At 40.4% G+C, this 21,037-nt stretch overlaps 1 protein-coding gene across 1 annotated transcript in view; it reads right to left on the bottom strand.

Annotated features, from left to right (window-relative positions):
• Positions 1-82: 82 nt before the first annotated feature.
• The window catches only part of SCTR (secretin receptor), a 31,702-nt gene continuing 10,747 nt past the window's right edge, over positions 83-21,037 (bottom strand). Inside the window, exons 4-13 of the mRNA XM_015887627.3 lie at positions 19,940-20,058; positions 17,307-17,404; positions 16,250-16,385; positions 15,168-15,321; positions 14,433-14,493; positions 10,828-10,894; positions 10,479-10,570; positions 9,628-9,766; positions 9,006-9,047; positions 83-4,553 (exon numbers count right to left, since the gene is read on the bottom strand). Coding sequence (XP_015743113.2) covers positions 4,371-4,553; positions 9,006-9,047; positions 9,628-9,766; positions 10,479-10,570; positions 10,828-10,894; positions 14,433-14,493; positions 15,168-15,321; positions 16,250-16,385; positions 17,307-17,404; positions 19,940-20,058 — 1,091 coding nt within the window. The 3' untranslated portion in view covers positions 83-4,370. The remainder of the gene's footprint in view (positions 4,554-9,005; positions 9,048-9,627; positions 9,767-10,478; positions 10,571-10,827; positions 10,895-14,432; positions 14,494-15,167; positions 15,322-16,249; positions 16,386-17,306; positions 17,405-19,939; positions 20,059-21,037) is intronic.

The raw sequence follows: 21,037 nt of genomic DNA, 5'->3' as shown, positions 1-21,037 counted from the left end.
TTTAAAATAAAAACTAAGACTATAGAAACACCTGGCACTATATTTTACTGCTTTCAGCTTTGCATGGTACATAGTTGTTGGACTATATGATCCTTGGACTGTATGATCCCACATACAGAGTACTTAGCAGAAGAGACTGAATTTCTTTAGAAAAAAATAGTGATCCAGGTATACCTCATGGTGGGGATATACACCTTCTAGGGATAAGTAGCGGCTGGAGGATGCTGTCTCCCTTACTCACATTGAACATCTCTGAATGGCATGAAGTTGAGGAAGGTTGTGGCAAGACACGCATTGATCAAATCCAACTAGGAAGTCCTGTTCAGATAGTAAGCAACATCTTTACTGAATATTTAGCTTAGGCTTGTAAATCATGTCAATTCATTCAGTAAAGGATTGCTTCAAAATGGTCATAGTATGCAAGACAGACATGTCAAAAATGACTCATGGAATATTGGTAGAGCTATCTATCTGCCAATGGGTATTACTTAGTCCTCTCAGACTTTTTGTCTGCAGCAAGTGTGCACATTAAGGCGTGCATGTTTATTTACATACAAAAGGTGGGGTGGGGGGTAAAGAGAGCATGCAAGATGGAAGCTTGGCCAGAACTAAATTGACATAGATAATGCTTCTTACCATTTGTGCAAAGTTTTATGCAAGACAAAAGCTTACATCACTGAAGATGTTACCTAGCCGGGTAATGAAACGTTTGCAAGAAAAGAACCAAGCTCAGAGAACCCCAAGGACTCCACGGTTCAACCCTGAGCTACACATATTCGCCTCTATTGGTACAAAAGCTTAAGGATGACAAAGTTGAATTAAGAAAGACTCTAATTTTAATTACTCCAGGAATTCTTCATATTTAGGATACTTCTCCCTGTGTGATATTTTATTATCAGGACAGAGAACCATCCAAGCATGCTGGGAAGATGTGTGACAGCTCTCCTCCTCTCCTACCTTGGGGACTGTTTACTTTTCTCTCACTTGGGGCTAACAAACAGGTTGCTTTACTTTTGAATTTCTGTTCAGATAACCAAGTATACAAACACAACTTTATGACAGCAGAGTGACTACACATAACATTCCAGATAGTGATTGATACCAAGGGAGACTACAGCCACTAATAGTCTTGCAACAAAGACACCAAAGAGTCTAGGGGCATCTTAAAAATCCTGTGGCGCGGGGCCAGATAGCCAGAGGCCACTCTGGGAGAGAAATGAAGCAGCACCTCGGTGGGTTGGTGCTCAAGCTTGGTGGCAGCTTAAAATGGCAAATCAATTTGTGTGATGCCCACCCCATGAATAAGACTAATGATTTCATTGGCACTGGACAAGAAATAGATATATCGTTTTTAATAATTGAATTTTAATTTAGGAGTCAGAAGAGTTATTTATATATTTATAATTGAGTTTTATAAGGCCACACAACACAGTTATGTTTGCTGTATATAGCAATTATCCATTGAGAGCTCATGCAGGTAATTTAGGGGGAAAAGGCCAGAGTGAGTTTTGACCATGTTCCCATTTTGCCTGTACAAGCTTAATCAGATTTTTTTTTTAAAATGTGCCCCCTCCCCTCTAAGTTACTTGAGATCCTTGGTGGAGGGTCTTGGGTCACAGTTGCCAGAACTGCTGACCTTTATTCTCTGGGCATAAAGCTATGTGAGAATGGGGGTTGATTTATTTTTATGCTTTACACAGTGACACCAAGTAAAAACCAAGGAATACAAAAGGGAACTGGTTCCTCCCACCCCAAAGCACTATGCAGGAGCAGGGAGTTGGATTAAATGATCTCCTCCAGCCATTGCAGGCTATAATCAGGAAAAAAAAATCTTAATGGTAAGAATTGTTCAGCAACGGATCAGCCAGCTTAGACAGATTTTCTTTGCTTACACTAAAGCTTTCATCTGTTCTCCATCATAACATGGTAAAATTCTATGCTGAGAGTTTTCAGCTTTAAGAACCATGAAAAGAGGGTGCTAGGTTGACACCCCCTGCCCCACAGCATTAGGTGAAAACCGAACAAACTAGAGCTTAGTACAATGTGTGAACAAAACCATAGAAAAACAAACTGGGCAGAATATAGCTGTAGGTGTGTGTGAGATGTCTAAATGTTCCAGGAATGTCCAAGAATCTTGGACTACAACTCCCACCATCCTTGTACACATTGGCTTATGGTGATGAGAGTTATAGTCTAACACACCTAGGGGCCATCAGCTTGTGGCAAGCTGGTTTAGGGGGGAAGAGAGCCCAGAAAATTCATTGTTGGCTCTGACTATCCTCAGAAAGAACTTTTGTGTGTATGTGGTGATACAAGCAGCTCCTGTAAAACAAATAAAATTCCACACCCATCAGGCTGTGGCTCTTGAAATTGCATCATATGGCCCAGAAGTATTATTTTCATGACTACTGATAGCTACAACAGTACTTTCACTGGGGAGACACTTGGCACAGGGAGCAGTTAAACCAGAATCAGATGCAATAATATGAAAACACATACCTAACTTTCACAATGGAAAGTTTCCACAAAGCAGCTGTATTGTCCTAACCACAGAACAATACCGAAACTCTGTCAGCTCAAGCCACTATCTATATCAATATTCGCTGATAAAAACACACAATTCATCAAAACTAGCAGAAGACAGACATGAACTACTTATACTACTGGTAGTCCTTGACTTACAATCATTCATTTAACGACCATTCAAAGTTATGACAGTGGTGGAAAAAGTGACAACCAGACCTTGCATTTACAGTTGCAGCATTCCCATGGTCACGTGATCAAAATTTGAGTGCTTGGCAACCAGCATGTATTTACAATGGTTGCAGCATCCCAGGGTCGGATGATTGCCATTTGTGACCTTCCCAGGGGGCTTCTGACAAGCAAAGTCAATGGGGGAAGCTGGATTTGCTTAATGACCACTGCAAAAAAGGTCGTAAAATTGGACATGACTCACTTAATGACCACATCGCTTAGTGATGGAAGTTCCAGTCCCAATTGTGGTCATAAGACAAGGACTACCTGTAGTCTGAATATTGTACAACCAACTTAAATTAGCTAGAGTTTTGATAAATTCCTCCAGAGAAGAGCTTTTCACAAAAAATAGACAGGTACTGCAAATGCCACTGATGTGCTGATTATTACAGAGATTAAGTAGCTAAGAGAGCACTCTTACAACAGATTGATAAGGTCATTATACATTGGATATAATGAGAAACAACCAATGGAAGGCAGGGATAAGGAACTCTTCAGATCTTCCTATATTCTGTCTCTCATCAGTCCTTGTCAGCTTGGCTAATGGTCAGAAATGCTGGAAATTGTAGTCCCACAGAATTGGGAAGAGCCACAAGTATATACAGCCAGCTTGGTGTAGAGGTTAAGGCTAGAAACCAGGAGACTGTGAGTTCTAGTCCTGTCTTAGGCACAAAGCCAGCTGGGTGACTTTGGGCCCCACTCTTTCTCAGCCCTAGGGAGCAGGCAAGGGAAAACCACTTGCAAAATCTTGCCAAGAAAACTGCAAGGACTTGTCCAGGCAGTCGCCAGGAGTCAACACTGACTCAAAGGCCCATACATACCCACAGGTATATGCCTGGCACCTCCCAAACTCATTAGAGCTTTGTCAATCAAAAACAATTGCTTGAATTAGGCTCAGAAAACAACAGGAAATCAGATCAGAAAAATGGACATAAGATATGTTATCTTCCCAATCCAGCTTCTGCCTTAGATGAACTGAAGATACACAGCAGTCTCTCACAAAGTGAATTGTAGTCTAGCTTCCAGGTGGCAGTCCCAAAGTCAGTCAGAGCCAAAATCAGTTCTCAAGAGGAGGTTGTAAAGGTCATCATGGCAGCTGAGTTGCCTAGATCCCTAACAGCAAACTCATAAGTCCACACAGTTCCTAGCAAAATCCCTTGACCAATTGAGGGTGTGGCTTTGATGCTAAAGGGATCTCTTCTCGCTGCAAGAAAACTTGCACTCTATCATGTTCACCCAATACAACATTTTCCCAAGAAATATAACCAGTTTATAAGTCAGAGTCATATCTTGTCCAAATGACAATATTGTTCAGAATCAGCACTCCAATAAGGAACCAAAAAGAGAAGAGAACATATATTCTCCTGAAGTGGTAGATTCCAAAAAACAAAACCAGCAAGATGAAAGGGATGAGTCTTTCAGCTGGGAATGACTTTTCACACATCATCTTTGCAAAATAATCCATATGATAGCAAGGTTCGACCGTAGCTTAAGTCAGGCTTCAGGTAGAGTTGACAACTAGCTTTTAAATCCTGAATCACAACGCCTGTTTAGGTAAATGCAAGTTTCTGGTTTCCTCTGAGTAACTAGCATGTTCTTGTCTGCACTAGAAGCCTTTACATTTTACTCAGAATTGAGTTAGAAGATCGTCTTTCCTCCTGAGGACCAGGCTTTGCCAGCTGCAAGACTTGAGTGAGCCCACTTACTTCATTTGGAAACAAAGAGCTGTGATGCTTATGGGAACCGAGGTGCTTCCTTAAGTGCCACTGCCACCACTTTCTATGAAGCTCCTGCTGGACCTGAACAAAAAGTTTCAGTTTAGTAAGAAAGCTCCTGATTTCCTTAAGAGAAAGAGGAGGCCCTCTCCCTGTCCAAGGTGCAGGGGTCAGGGCAAAACCTTTGCAGTCAATAACAAGACCAAATCGCTCTCACGCAATGTCCTGCCCTGATGATGTGTGGTTGGCTACTACCTGCCTGCGGAGGAAGGAAGCAAAGCTAAAACGTCAGCAGTCCCATGGGTATACAAGTAGAAAAGGTGGAGACAAGGGCAAAGGAAGATCGGAAAGCCCCATAAATGGAGAAATGTGGTGAAGAACCAATAAAAAGAACAGGCTGAGGTAACAGGAGAGGACACTGTACTGTAAAGGTTTTAAGGAGAGATGTACTCAGAAAAAGTTTGCTAGGTAGGCCAGGTCAGGGAACAGACACCACCAGAATTACTGGAACTGTACCATGTTGTTTTAGGGTATAACAGAATCTTGAAAGCCTGCAGAGTTTCTCTCTCCTTCCTTCTTATACCCAAGAGAGTCAATCCAGGGCAATCTTGAGGGGTTTTTTTCTTAATCCTTTCTGACTTTCTGCGCTGATCTTTTTGTCATGGTTCTTGCATACCTTCTTCAAGGCTATCTCTGTACTCTTCTACATTAGTCTCCTAAAGCCTGACTAGTCTGTCAGTTCCTGTTCTACCCAGCACTCTTTCTCTACCCAGTTGTGCCCTGAAAAAAACAAAGATCGAGACTACCCTGGATGGTGAGAGACAAAGGAAAGTTTGTACTTAAAGTCTTCTAGGAAGATCTTTAAGAACTTTCCCTAATCCCCATCTTCTTCTTTTCTTCCCCCTTTCCCTTATGTTCCCTTCTCCCACCCAGGTTTGGAATAGTGTGATGAATTTAGTAACCACATGTCAACTTCCAGTGATTAATTCTAAACTCTTATTTAACCAATTAAAAAAGCAAAAGGGTCTGATTCTAATTTGGTCTAATTCTTAAACTTACGCTTGCAGCTTATTCAAATGAACATAAAAGAAAAAAATTGTGTGTTTTGCATAGCTGTGGAGTAGCCACATTTGAGAGAATGAAATGGATGATTGAGAAAAATATCAAATAAATACAAGAAAACTGGAAAGTGGTTTTCCTGGAGTTGACAATTGAGCGCAAAGTCCAGCAGCTGAACGTGAATAGCCCAAAGGGATGATCTCAGAGTGTGGTCCACTGGCTGTTACTGATAGTGAATGTGGGTAGCCCAAGAGGTATAACCTACTGACAGATTCATATAGGAAGGCATTCCCAGAGTGAAGGGCTGGCTGACTAACCCACATTTGTGGGATACCTGGAAAAGGGATTCCTAAAGGGTGGAGCAACTGACCGTCCCACAGCAAGTGTGTATGAGTGAGGAAAGTGAGACTGTGTGAAAACATACACCCAGCCCCAAGCCGGGCTCAACACTAACAGCATGCACACCAAACTTGCTTCAAAACACCTTTCCAGCTTCACAGCCAAATTGCAGCACATTCCTAGGCAGAATGTACTGGCAGGCCCTGTTTTGTTTGCTTTATTATAGGCTCAGTGGGCACTTTCACACGGCCCTGTTTCCACTCTCCAATTCCTCCAAAATGTTTTGAACTCAGTTGCATGTGATCATCTTCATTCTCTGCTGAGAACCGGAGGGGACCAGCATGAGACAGTCAGAGCATCCTACAGCCAACCAATAAGAGAGTGCAAAACTTATCATCCAGTAAGTGCACCACCCCCACCACAACCCCAAAGTACAGCAACTTCTGGAATAAAAGAAAAATCTCAGCCCCATCAAGGAGAAAGTAAGTAAGCAAATAAATAAATAAATAAGTGTGTGTGTGTGTGTGTGTATTACTACTCTCTTCTTTTCTTCTCTGGGCATTTGGCTATTTTCCCTACATCTGATCTTTTGGAGTTTGGAGTAAGTAGAAAGCTGCTTGGCCATGATGCTGTCCTGCACACAAATTTCCAGTGAAAGCAATGATGGTGGCGTGACATGGAAGTTTAGCAGCCAGATGCTTTTTTCCAACTGGATGATAGGTCAAAGTTCAGTACAGGCTGTTGATATCAGTTGGGAATATCAAGAGGAGGAACTTTTCCAGGCCTTGTTAAACCAGCTAGCAACTGCCTGGGAAGGTTTAAGATTGGGTATGCTGATAAAGATGGCTTATATAACCCTAGCAAATCAAGCCTTTTACAGAAACTTATTAGAAGCTGACCAGAAGGCACATTATTTGGTAAGGCAGCCTGTCAATTTGACCAGACGGCTCCAAATTCTGGTTTTAGGAGGGGGTAGGAGGCAAGAACTCCAGCCATTGAGAAAACAAAGTGTCCCCAAGCCCCCTGGAGTTTCAGGGACGATTTGGCCATGTCTCTTGGGCTACAGGTGGCTGGAATTAAATCAGCAAAGCTGCCCAGCACAAAGGTTGCTGTGAGAACGTAGCCTGGAGCTATTTTTAAAGGGAGGCCGAAGCCTCCTGTGGAAGTCCCAGTGGCTCCTCTGCTTCCTGATCTGAAAGACTTCCACAGGTATATTTCTCCCCCACCCTAACCCCAATTTCTTCCTTGAGAAACAGCAATCAGCTGGGGAGATGCTTGTACTGGGGCATAATTCCACATCCCAATCACGGTAACTTTATCTAAATATTTTTCTGGTTTGAGAAAAATAATTCACAACCAATTTCTTTCCCATCAACCTGAATGACAATGATTTAGAAAGCACTTTGGGAAGGGGCAGCACAAGCATGGAATTAAAAAAGGGGGGGACCCCAACTTGTACTAGATCCCCTCTGTCAGATTCGCAACTACAGGAAAGACAGATCCGAATAAAGAACTTCAGTGGCCTGTAGGGAGCCCCTTAGGAAACATGGGCGGTGAAAAGACATCAGCTACATGTTCCTGCTGTGGTTCTAAAGAACAGTGGTGTCACTTTTTTTTTTCCAACTGCTCATCTTCTGTGCATTTAACAGGATTTTGATGCTCCAAAACCGGAGAAGTAAAGGAGATAGTTAAAGAATAAAGGAGTTAGTAAAGCTCACCAAGGAAACTTATGGAAAACAGGAAGCTCTTCTCTTTCCATTTGCTTCTCTTCTGCACGGCTATGGCCCTTTCCCCACTTGATCTTAACCACTTCATAAACATACCTTGCCCCAACTTTTTCTCAGGCTCCATGACATTCCCTGGATCTTGTCCGCAGCCCATTAATGAGGCAAGTTTAAATGGTCCTTAGCTGTCCCATTGTTAAAGCAGGGTGTCTCCCCCACCCCCATTTCCAACACCATCCAAGAGCAGCCTCAAGGTACATAAAATCCATCACCTGGGAGGAAAATCAGGTAGCTGCAGTGCCTTGAAAGAGAAGGCAGGAGGAGGAGCAGCCGATTCCATGCTTATATAAAGTTCTGCCCACTCGTAGATGGATGGCAAGCAGTTCAGCTCAGCTGCCAAAAAGCTCCCATGTTAACCAGATCAGAAGTGGGCCCCAATAGCTAAGAAACCATTGTTTGGATAAGCCACATTCATGCATCATGCTGTACTGAGATTTTTAAAGTCAGTGTTTGAACAGAGCAGAGTGATATAGTTCACACAACACATGTTTGCCTTCACATATCACAGAAGTCAAAAGCAAATCAATAACACGAACACTGCTATCCTTACTGGGTCATTTGGAATTTTGAAAGCATCTTAGGGCATGTTCACAAAATGACTTCAGTGGTGGGAGTGACTGATCATCAAACACTCCCTTATCAAGAACAAATTGGTTGCTCCATTAACCATACCTCTATCCCCTTAAGATCACTATCATTTCTGCTTATTTCTTTTTCCTGGACAGGTGGACTTTACCTCCAATGGATTTTATTTTCTAAGGCTGCTTCTGAGATATGTGTGGGACTTAAGGGCATCCTTGAAATAAAGATGAAGTTTGAGACTGGCACTTTGTTTTGCAATGTGCTAGCCTCCCATTTATTTCATTAAAAGGATCAAAATTAATAAAATAAAAATTAGGTGAAGCATGGAGCCCAAGAGGCACACTGATGCCCATGGGTACCATGCTGGTAACCCAAGATTTAGTGCCATGAGTGACCTAAGTCTTAAGCTAAAGATTCATAAGGATTCTTTCCTCCTACCTTTAAAGGTTGATACTGTTATGTACATGGATTAGTAGCTTTGTTATATGTTCTCCATCCTTATGATAAACACATAAGAATAGAATGTTCAAACCCTACATAGGGTGAAGCTATCAATGGCTATTAGCTATAATGGCTATATATTACATATGTCCCAGTGTCAGAAACGGTGTGCCCCTAGTGCTAGCTGATGGGGAACCTATGGTGAAAAGTGCTATTGTTCTCCAGTCCTGCATCTGGTGGACTGCCATGGGAAACAGGATGCTGGGTTAGACAAACTTTTGATCTTATCCAGCAGGATTCATGACTAAATCTCAGTCCATGGGAAACTCACCTCTCCATTAAGAAAACAGTAAAGCACAGCCACAGCCAAACCCTGAAACAAAACAGGCAAATATTCATTATGAAATACACAATAGCAAATGGCAGATTGCCACTCCAGAAGGAAGATGGAACGTCATTAAAAAAGAAAAAAAAATCACACCGAACTTTGATGCATGTGGTGAATGGAGATCACGTTGCAGCTTAGATAATTCCAAAGACCAAGGCTAATGATGGGATGTTTATTTTTTGCTGAACCTGCTGGTGGTTTGCAACATCCCACATATTCTTTTTACAATATGCCTTTATCACTTAAGCTGGTAATCATGTAAGGTGCTTTGGGGGGGGGGGGGGCGGGAAACAGCATAAGATAATCCTATACAGAAGATAGGAGTTATACTAACCTGAGTGTGAACTTTAAACATGGTAAGCCAGTCTCCTCCAACCAGACACCACCTCCTACCCAAGGAACTATGTGAGGAATTCTGGGAATTGTAATCCTAACACATCTGAAGGTTACCAGATTGGGGAAGGTGGCTAGAGATACTTAACTACCTTTGTGCTTGTGTGCATTCTCTGGGATCCAAAGCTAAGTATCTAAGGAATTTTTATCAAGAGATCTAGACCCCTCTTACCTGGAAAGATCCTAAGGCTTTTTCAAACAGAGCCTGAACTTCCATGATGCCGTTTGTGGTATCAAAAGGGAAAAAAGCAAAGATAATGTAATGAACTCCAAAAAGAGGGATGAGCACCAGTGTTGATTTAGCAAGCCTCCTAGGAGCAAGGAGAGAGAGAATAATAATAGAAAAAGAGGGCCAGTTTAACACTGGCTTTGGGATACAGATAGGTTCTGTGTAGCTGGGGTCCACCTCAATGTGTTACATTGCCACTTAAATGGCATAGCCAGTGGCCATGCTTATGGGAAATTATGAGAATGGTAACCCAATACATGAGGATAATGCTAGGTTGAGAAACCTGCCCTGTGGGGTGACTGCAGAAGGATTGCCCCAGCTGATTCAGCTAATGCTATACAAAAGACATTAGAGGGATTTGCCTCTCAAAATGCCCTCATATTTTCCTACGTGTTTCTGATGGTGAACCTAGAAGTTATGGAAACCTTGCCTTCCCTGAACAACCTCTTTTCCTGTTTTCCCCAAATATGCTGACAGGGTGGATTCATTCCCTCCTATTATGCTGCACACTTGACTTTTAAGTCTCCTAGCAAGAGATGAGACTCCCTGTTGCAGTAGCTTGAGCTCTCTATCCTGTTCTTTTCCCTGCTTCTAATAACATAGCTGAGCATAAAAGCAGATTCCTTAAATAGAAAGATAGATAGGTTTAGCACCCTTCACTTTATTGGGGCAATTATCCTCGAGGCAGCTTTCTAGACAGATCCATGACATGCAAACAAAGAAAACCTTTGCCCCATGGTCACTTGGTTTCCTGTTGAGTTTATTTGTGAAGCTGGTTAAAGAAACCACCTTACTTGTATTGACTGGAGTCCTTGCCTCTTCCATCTGGCCATCGAAGCTTGTTCATCAGAATCCTTACAATATTAACAAATAGAATAAAATTGATCTGTAAAACAAGGAAAGTGAGATGTTGCTGATAACATCAAAAAACAAACATCGAAGTAATTCTTCACTGCACTTGCTCCACTCCCCCACCAGTACTTTATTACATCTTCTAGGATCACCCAGCCATTGTTGAGGAGATACAAGCTTTATCCTAGATAACAGTAATAATCTCAGCACCATAATAGACATTGCTATAGCTTACTAGTGGAGAAATAGACAAGTATTCATATGGGGAAATTGACTATGAAATAGACTTACAACAATAGAAGCCACCACAGGGCCTTGAATGAGCCACAGGGCATATGTAAGATGCATATCCCAGCATCTGTAAAGACAGCAAAAAAACAAAACAAAACTGCAATTGTCAAATGAATGAAAGGTAAGCGTTTAGTGGGTGAACATGCTAGAAAACACTGTCCTCTATCCACTATCAGCAACATCTCACTTGTGTTTCCTTATTTTATAGATCAATTTTATTCTATTTATTAATATTGTAAGGATACTAATGAACATGCTAGAAAACACCATATCACTGACGAATGCAACCATCAGATATCTCTCACCATCTATCATATTGGTGCAAATTACAGCATGCACATGTAATTACTAGAACACTCAAGAGGGTACATTGCGAGAGTGGGGCAGAGGGACAGTCTTGTTCGGGCTAGAGGGCATAGTAGATGAAGTTCTAAGGAAGATTTGAAAAGTTCAGATGAACTCAAGCATCTGCAGTGATGTAGTAAAGCAAGGAGTCTTTACATAAGCCTTTCACTTTTCTGTTGTTTGGCAGATCTAAAGGTTGATTCACATGGGCATATATACAGGTAGGTCGCGATTAGTGTGAGTTCAAATAGTGCGATATTCGATTTAGTGCAAATTGTAAATTGATACCAGGTTGCGTTTAACGCAAGCCAAAATTCAATTAATGTGAGGCTAGTGTGCGCACAGTTGAGGCTAGCATATACACAGTTGCCACTGGCGTTTTAGACGCTAATTGTTGTATAGAATTGTTGTATTCAAAAAAGAAGAGGCTCATTTTGAAGAACTACAGGAGATAGCAGGTAAGCTTTGGACATGGGTTTATCCTCCAGCTTGTCTTTAGTTCACTTGGTTAATTTATTTTAAATATTTATGAGATTTATCTATCTAGTTAAATAGGAATGATATTTAGAATGTTTTTGTTTTTATTTTGCTTTCTATAACTACTCTGTGATTTTGTTAAAAATACATTTAAATTGTAAGTATGTTCTCTTAATCTTTTATTGTTATATTTCATTAATAATCATATAAAATTATGTTTAAAAATTTTCATTGCCTACTTCTGTTAAGCTGGAACCAATTACCCTATTTTTCATAGAAATATCACTTTGAATACTGCAAATTTGAATAACGTGACCATTTGGTGGGATTCATTATTAGCACTTATCGAGACCTACCTGTACTTTTCACCATGATGGTTGCAACACAGGTATGTTTCCTGTACAGACAAAATAACCAAATACCAATGGTAGAGTTTTATCATCAAGCACAGTGCTTATCAATGAAATCAGTTCATAAATCTCTCCCACCCACCAATATGGGTTATTGGATTTCCACAGGAGAGATTTGGCTCACATCTTTTTTCAGCATGATGCCACTCTCTTTAATCCTACCTTATAGGACTGTTGTGAGAACAGAAGAAAATTATTTATGTATACCTCCTCTGCCCAAGAACCTACACCACTTTCTCTCATCTGATTATTTTACAAGCTTGCTGAAGCCCTAAAAAGGGTAAATAGCTGGCCTGGTTTAACTGTAAAATCTTATACTAAAATGGCTCTTGGAAAAAAAAAGTTTGAAGGACTTGTCAAAATGCAGCTTCTCAGTTCCCTTTTCTTTCATTTTATTTGTTCAACTCATTTCCCAATCTCTGAACCCAGTACTGGATTGCATTCACCTTTGAATGTGAGCATTGCAAAACCTCCCCCTAGTGGATGGGAAATTATCAAAATCAAAAAACATAATGGTATACAGTACAATAATCGTATTTTAAGAGCCAGTTTAGTGTAGTGGTCGAGGCATTAGGTGGGAGACGGGGACGTTCTAGTCCCGCCTAGGCACAAAGACAGCTGGGTGACCCTGGGCCAGTCACTCCCTCTCAGCCCTAGGAAGCAGGCAAGGGCAAACCACCTCTGAAAATCTTCCCAAAGAAAACTGCAGGGACTAGTCCGGGCAATTGCCAGGAGTGAACACTGACTTGAAGGCGCACACACACACACACAATTTTAAAAAACATGTTAAGGGACCTGCCATTTTTGCTAAAAGAGAGTAAAATAGCTGCTTTTTTAGAATTTGTATTGGAGTCTTATCTTACTAAGAAATGCAAAGAACAACTGTACACCTGTAATTATAGCAAAAAGCTCCTGAGAGATACTGTGTTCTCATAGAATAGTTCTGGATTACTATAATGAACTCTGTTATAGTCTGTTGGATTCAGCTGAGTTCTCCTGCTAGCCCAAAGAGCCAAATACCCCATTAAGTGTGTTGCCAACTTATACTGCATGTTGTCAGTCCAAAATATGTACCATGCTATCATTTAGTGTGTTGCTTCCTCAAATACCCAGGCTAAAAATCATGACTGGTTTGGCAAGAAGAAGCTGGGATCTCAACTTCTAATGAAATTCTAAATAACGTTGAATTTGTTTACCCCAGCAGAAGGATCCAAATGGAGGCAAACAGCCTATGTTTCACTGTATACTGCTTGTTCCTGGGAAGCTAGATTCATCAGACCAGGGGGTAGGATCACTATCACTACCTTTGGGGAAGGTAAAATAACCCTGTTATTTTATGTTATTAATAAAAATGAGTTCCAGGACAAGTAGCTAGCAAGAGAAAAGGTATCTCCCTGTGATATTTATTCAACAGATGTGAAAATAGTTTGAAACCAGATTAACTGGAATGTTATCCCTCAGAAAGAGCCACAGGCACTGTCTTTTTGTAGAGGGTAAGTTCTTAAGTGAGTATTTTAGGGATCTAGACAGATGTGCAATTGCCCTGATTGACCCTGTCATGGAATGGTAAAGCAGCCCCTGGTTGTTTTTTGTTTTTGTTTTTGCAATCGATCCATATATTCCCACTGCATTTTGTTCTTTTCCACAAAAGTATGTTAAAAAGGAAAAGTTGGCATAACTGTGCAATGCCTCTCCTTGGTAGTGCTACTTGCCCCCCGTCTCAGAAAGCACTCCAGTTTCTCCCCACAATAGTTCTCAAAATGCCATACTCAGGGACCCAATACAGAGAAACAGATTTGAAACTCAGGAAGTGGAATATATGATCTGGCTTTTTATTAAGTGCTCATCCCTTCAACCTAATTTCAGAATTCCTTTCTTTTCTCAGAATGTCTGAGCACTTTGTAAAGAATAGGATTGCAATGTTTTTAAACCAATTAACATACATTTTGTGGACCAATAACTGAGACAACACTAATATATAATTGGCTGGATTCACACAAAGCCATAATATGTGATTTGTTTCATTTTGGCAAACCAATATGAACCCTGCCATTTTAGAGCTTAAAAAGAGTTCTACCACAAAACATTTGAACCCTGAAACCAGTTGTACTTACCCCAAAATAGGCTGTTTCAAATACTCCAGGAGTGATCCAGAAGTTAATCTGGACAAATTCAGAACAGCCTTGTTTTGAGGATAGATCACTTCCAGAATATTCAGAATAGTTTCTTACAGGATCAGAACATTTTGTGATGGTGCACTTTGCCCACATGTGATGCCTTAGTATTCTGTTTTATTCAGTAAATCATAGCTGAAACCAACCATGTTTTAGCATGATCTCCAAACACACTGCTGAGTTTGGAAAATGTGCTTACCCAGCATTTTCATGTAAGAGCCTGGCTATGACCCATCCAATTACAAATAATTTAGGAACACCTGCAGTAGAGAAAACAATTTTGTTGTTAGTGCCTATTCATAATATAGTGGGAAAAAACCTGAATTATGTTAGCTGAACATTTTGAATAATAATAACAAAATCCAATGACTTATTAAAAGGAAAAATGGATCTGCCTAAAAAAACAAAAGAAGGATGGATCCAACATATCTAAGAGAAGGCTGAAGTACATCACCTTTAAAAATGCCCTTACCCATTAAGACAATCCCCCCTTTCACAGCTGAGTATTGCACGAACACTAAGGGTGCTGGGTGGCGGTGATGGGAGTTGCAATCCAATATTCCTGTACAGCACCACGTTTGGAGGGAATGGTACACCTGTTTGCAAGTTCCATAAATATTCAGCTATGTCAGGGGTAGGAGCTTGGACATAAATGTTATTTTTCCCCCTAGCATAGAAAAAGAGATGGAAGAGGAATAAAGGTCCAGGACAAAGAAGAAGAAACAGGAGGAATGACAGAGCAAAAAGGAGAAGAAGAGGAACAAGCAAGAAGGCAAAACAAGGAAGGAAAAAAGTGATCCAAAGGCAATGTAGGAAGGAGAGAAACTGAGAGGCCACTGCCATGGAGTAGGCAAGGGGAATAAGCTGAGGTTTGCAATAGGTCACTGAACATCCCCAGACAACATGTTTGTCTGGAAACTAAGTGGATGCTTACCCCATCCCAGAACAACAAACCACCAGAAGAACTTTCTGTCGGAGAAGAAAGAAATGGCCAGCAGGCTGTGAAGATAAAGCCCTTCTACAAGAAGCCAACTATAATTTGCCATGATGCAGAAGTTAACAAAGGCTATGATCATCTTGCACCTGCCCTGAAGAGGAAACAAGAAACATAATAAATAAGGTACGTTTTATCTCCTTTCCAGAGATTCTTTGCTCCATTGTGCCTTATCCATGTGGTCTACCAGCTCCTTGGTCTCAGTACCTCAGAAGAACCACTGCTAGATCAGACCACCTACTCTAGCATTCTGTTGTCATAACAGAAGCCTAAAACCAAGTCATAATTCTACATATTCTGCTGAGATACAAAAATCACCACCAGACAGAGCTACATGTGCTCACGCTGGATGAATATTATATGCTTACTAGGTTTCTTTTCAGTTCCTTTCCTAACAGCCCCCAACATGGAATTTTTATTTTTCATGGCAGCCATGGGCTGGGGTAGCATTTTCATCAAGTATCTGTCACAGTCCTGAGATCCTCTGAGTGTACTATACTGGTAAAACTGCTTCTACTGCTGTTTCTTCTAAAGTTAATCAAGACCATTAGATCTAGTTCTGCAAATATCTGATCTCCTGCAGGAGACAGCCTTTAGCAAGTTAAAAAGTACTATTAGGTCCTGCTATCTTAGCTTATCTAGGTGAAACATGCCCCATTTTCTTCAGTGTGATATAACTATGTATTAACCACAATTGCATACAAATACATTTGCCCCATGTTTTTTCTTTGATCTTATATGACTATTTAATTCATTTATGCTGGTAATTTTAATTGAGTTGTTACTGTCATTATAAGATCAAGGAAAAACTAAATACAACTTGTGCCACTTTAAACACTAACAACTTCTCAAACTGCACTTTTATTTAAACAAGAGAAAGATACCAGAGTAAACAACATGGCAATAACTATTTCTCTTTAAGCAACTGTTTAATAGGGGTAAAACAGGAGTGATTTTTCATTCTCAAGTAGCTTTTTTCATGCTGTAATGAACTGGGTGGCTGGGTATTTCTGCTTCCTTACTGTGTGTAATTCACAGTAGACAGCATCATCGGTGTCCTTTGACAGTATAGGATCCTTGATAAAGTTTGCAATCACCCGTAAGATGAATGAAGCAAAAAGCTGTATATGGATGTAATTCCTTGTACAGTGAAGTCTCCTATTCAAAAAGGGGAAAAAGGCATTATGCAGGGTTCGAAATTGGGATTCTTATCAGTCATATGAAGATCTAGAGAAGAGAGACCATAAGCCTATCCTGCTTGGAATCATCTGCTTTAATCTGCAGCAGGCTTTCTAAGATCTCAGCCAGAAGTCTTTCCAAGTCTTTTTCCTGAACTGACTCACTAGTGACACTGGGGATTGCATCCAAGGTAGAACATATTGCCTAGAACTCAACTATATGCAAAGAAGAGCACACTGCTCCTCCAGGTTAACATTTGTGGATTTATCAGATGGCCTGTATCTGAGGGTAAAAACTCAAATGAGTTCAGCTCAACTTGGGTGAGTTTACAAACACAGACATGTAGGCTTCCTGACTGAAGTGGCTTGCCACTGCCTACTTCCAGGATGATTTTTCCCCCCCAATTTCCTAGTTTAGCCTAAAGCCCTGGAGTTTCCTGGCAGTCTCCCACCCAAGTACTAATCCAACCCCAACCCTGTTTTGCTTTTTGAGATCATATGAGGCCTGCTAGGTCCTGCCACCTAGCTGGGCTCCTGTATCTTAACTTCATGGTGAAACTGACATGTGAACTACGTTATTTTCTTGCATAGCAGCTCTCAGGGAAACATAACATAAAAATACAAAATCCATTTAAATCCAATTAAATGCAGTATCATACAATCAATTAAAAGCAGCTGACGCTGTATGGTGGTATGTTCTGAATGTATCATGGAAAAGTACTCCGGCCTTCCCCAATCTGTCAGACCTGCGATTCTCAGAATTTCTCCACTCCCATCCCCACCAACAAATGGAACAGGATTCAAAGTATCTCAGCCTTTCATATCATTTAGTACACACAGACATATTCATTACAAGATAAACTAGGGAAAGGAAATGAATGGCTGGATCATTTTTCCTCACCGAAAAGAAGCCAGAATGCCCAAGGCTGCTGCCAGGGCTATGAGGGAGATGCTGCTTCCAACAGTGTACACTGTCTCCAATTTCATCAGATAAGATACCTGTAAAAAAACATGCAAGGAGAAATTTTTTTTCCAGGTAGAAGTTGTGTTTATGCAAGAAGCCCTTCAAGGCTGCCTTTAAAAAAATATGCCAATGTATCTTTTTTAGTCTTTATTTGCAATAAGCTTAGCACCCACCATGAATTAATGCAATTGATTTTCCCTATAAATCCTGGTTATTCCTCTAGTAGAATTCAGCTTGATTTAAAACAGGGAGGGACCAAAACAAAGAAACATTCCCAGCCAGGTGTGCAATTGCTTGGAGCATATTTAAATCAGAAGTTGGGTTTACACATTATATTAGACCAGAATGTGGTTTGTTTGGGGCTTAGTTCAATGTATGAACATGGCCATTATGATTGGTAAGCCCAGGTTTACAATTTAGAGTTATGTGTAAACTCAGTCACTATGGCTGTTTTGACAGACCATGATGAAAACAAATCATGGTTTAGCACCATAGATGAAACCAGCCAGGACCTACATGAGTACTTACATGAGTACATCAGGAATCAATGATCTGAGGGCATGATGAATTGCCTTGTTCACATGACCCTCAAAGGCCACGCCTAATTCAATGCAACAGCAGTCATGTATACAATTCTGCTATTTCAACATTTTGAAAGCATGTTTATTGAGGAGGCTGTAGAATTGGGCAGTACTATGTTGGATCACTAGGTGCTGCTATTTACAATCATTTTTCTTACATGGAGCAGCTTTGTTGTCTCTGAATCCAAGTAACCGAACAGAAGGAATAAACACATGTAGAATGAAGATTAAAATGACCCAAACATACAGTACATTTTCTGCACTGATAATAAAATGTCTATCTTTGTTTCTGTGGTTTTTATATCCCACCTTTCTATGTCTATTCAAACAGAATACAAAACACTTAAAACCTGTGCATAACAATTACAAAAGAACTATATTGCAAAATAAAAACAGTCTCATAAAACATAACCACTGAGAATAAAAGAGCACATTATTTCTATTTTTTAAAAAAGTCTGCAAAAATAAAAGTCTCTAGTGCCTGCTTAAAAGTGGGCAAGAAAATAAATTAGAAAACTAATGATGACAACATCCCACTTTTGTATATTGTACCTTCTGATCTAAGTCTGCTGGCAACATTCTCAAATAAGTTAAATTTTCAGGCAGTCTGCAGAACAACTCCTCATGGAAGCCATTGTAGTAATCTATGCTGTAATTGAGTAGTGTGTGAAAAACAAAAGCTTGATCCAATTCCTCCATCAAAGGGCATAGTTGGCTAATCAGATAAAAAAGATAGAATGTATTCCTATCCCCCTTGGGTGACCTACATATCCATTTGCACGTTCAAGTTTCAAACATATAGATTTAAGAAAAGTACAATGCCATTTGAAATAAGTTGAAACCTCCTTCAAAGTCTGTCAGTACCACAGATCTATAGTAGCCCTATCAGTTCTTAAATTGGTGGATTTTAACCTGAGCCAGCCAGATTTGCACTCTACTTGTCCTTCAATATGTTTCACTGAACCTAGTCCTTTGGTGCACCAAGAGAAGATCCAGTTCCATGAGGTCAGAGGAATGTCTAGGTGCAGTCATACCAACAAGAAACTCTTCCAGAGACATAGGACACTTCCAGACAATTAGTCTTTCTGATCTGCCAATCCTTCTGAATCCACTTTAAAATGCACCTAAGAATGAGTGAGAGGGCTTTGACTATTTTCAGACCTATTCAGAATACTACACGGGCACTATAGAGTTCACAGAGTACCTCCAATCACTTAGCGCTTGCTCTTTTGTCGAATAGCTGAGCAGAAAGAACTGTCAGCCAATCAGTGCTCACCTGCCTGCCAATAACTGCCTGCCTACATCCTCCCTCCCTCTTCACAATAATAAAAGAGAACAGAAGTCTATGTTTGCCATGGTGGCTAATCCCTGTGGCCTTCACCACTCTTAATGCCCATGTGATGGTAGTTCTGCATTTGGAGTTCTTCTCCCAATCATGCCAGCATGGTGCTAAGATGAGATCCCAGAAGATGGGAAGCTGGTCGAGCCAAGAATCTCCCTCCAACTGACCCCAGACTATCCTGTCAATCCTGAGGCAGCAACACCATCCATTTCTGAAGCAGCATTTGTTGCCTTGAAACAGCAATTCTGCTTTGTTGTTGTTGTTCAGTCGTTAAGTCGTGTCTGGCTCTTCGTGACCCCATGAACCATATCGCGCCAGGCCTTCCTGTCCTTCACTGCCTCCCTGAGTTTGCTCATCACTGACTTAGGGACAGAGGTGGATTTTTTTTTGTTATGTGAACTTTCACATTTCTGTGATTGCTAAATGGTGATCGGACCTTGGCATATGCATCAAGATTTTTACATAACTGTAGCTAATTTATTCATATGCAAAATAGTGGATATGCTTTTACACATGCATAAAATACTTTTTAAAAGCTTTTTTTTTTTGTACTCTACACATGCGTCAAATATCAGACCAGCTTTTGAGCTTGCATAAAGGATATTCTATCACATGCAGGAATATTACGTTTGAACAGGTGAACTCACCTTAGATTCCCACTCAGTTATAGGAGCATTAAGTTGTTCTGCATTTAAACCACAAGCAATATATGGTTTTGGATATTTTTCTGACCAGCCTTCCCTGGTGCAATTACGATACATAAACCCTGTATTGCAACAACAGGAACAAAAAAACCCACAATTAAGTACTGGAATATAAACAACAGGAAAATGCCACTTTCAATACACAACCAAAAATTATCTGAATTTATTGTTAAATTATAGCAGATTGGTTGTTTAGTTATAATGTGATAAAAAGCTCTAACATTACTTCCCATTTCTAATGTTGGTATAAGGAAAGATGGTGTTTGTTTTTTTAATGAAAATCTACTTTATTTTCATTTTATAGATAGGAAGCCAGGGCTAAAACACTTATAAGTGCACGGACCAAAAGGTTTACAACTGTAATATGAACCCACAGCTAAGTACAGCATTGACTGGATTGATATACTGATAGGACACAAATACAAAAGGCCCAGGTGATGTCACAATGCACATTCTATCATTTTCTGCGTCATCGTGGTTTATACTAAATATCTTTGAGAGCATGCTAATTAATATTTTATTGAATAGACCACCATTAACTAGATTTATACAACTTATTATGAGAGTAACATGTGAACCAGACATTTTTGTTCATTTCGTAAGAATAGCAAACAAGCCCTGCTGAATGGAACCAAAGATCCATCTAATGCACTATCTTCTTTCTCAGGGTGCCCCAAGTAATTTTTTTGGGAAGGCACTTCTTCATGCCACTCTTCTGGCAAGTATGACATGAAGGCAACAGTTGCCCTCCATTGTTGCTCTTCATCAACTGGAATCAGGTATTCCTCCTAGCCATCATGGCTAATACCCACCGATGAGTTTATCTTCATCAATACAGTAACTGTCTAGGCAACTGAACAACCAGCAAGAGTCACTTTGAGCGTAGTAGCCTATAAACAAACAAGCAAGCAAGCCAATTCTTGGACCTGTTACCTTTTTGCTTGGTTCTGCAGCTCTCAGAGCTCACCCTGCACTTTGGTGCCAAAAATGAGCAATTGTAGTGTTCTGGGCTTTGGAGATGAGAAATAGGCAAAATTCTTG

Source organism: Python bivittatus, unplaced genomic scaffold (assembly GCF_059951505.1).
Source record: "Python bivittatus isolate LINGU-HERP-01145 unplaced genomic scaffold, Pbiv_v1 ctg000480_np1212, whole genome shotgun sequence".
NCBI lineage: Eukaryota > Metazoa > Chordata > Lepidosauria > Squamata > Pythonidae > Python > Python bivittatus.
Note: the sequence above shows the minus strand (reverse complement) of the source record. Positions and strands in the feature narration are given on the sequence as shown.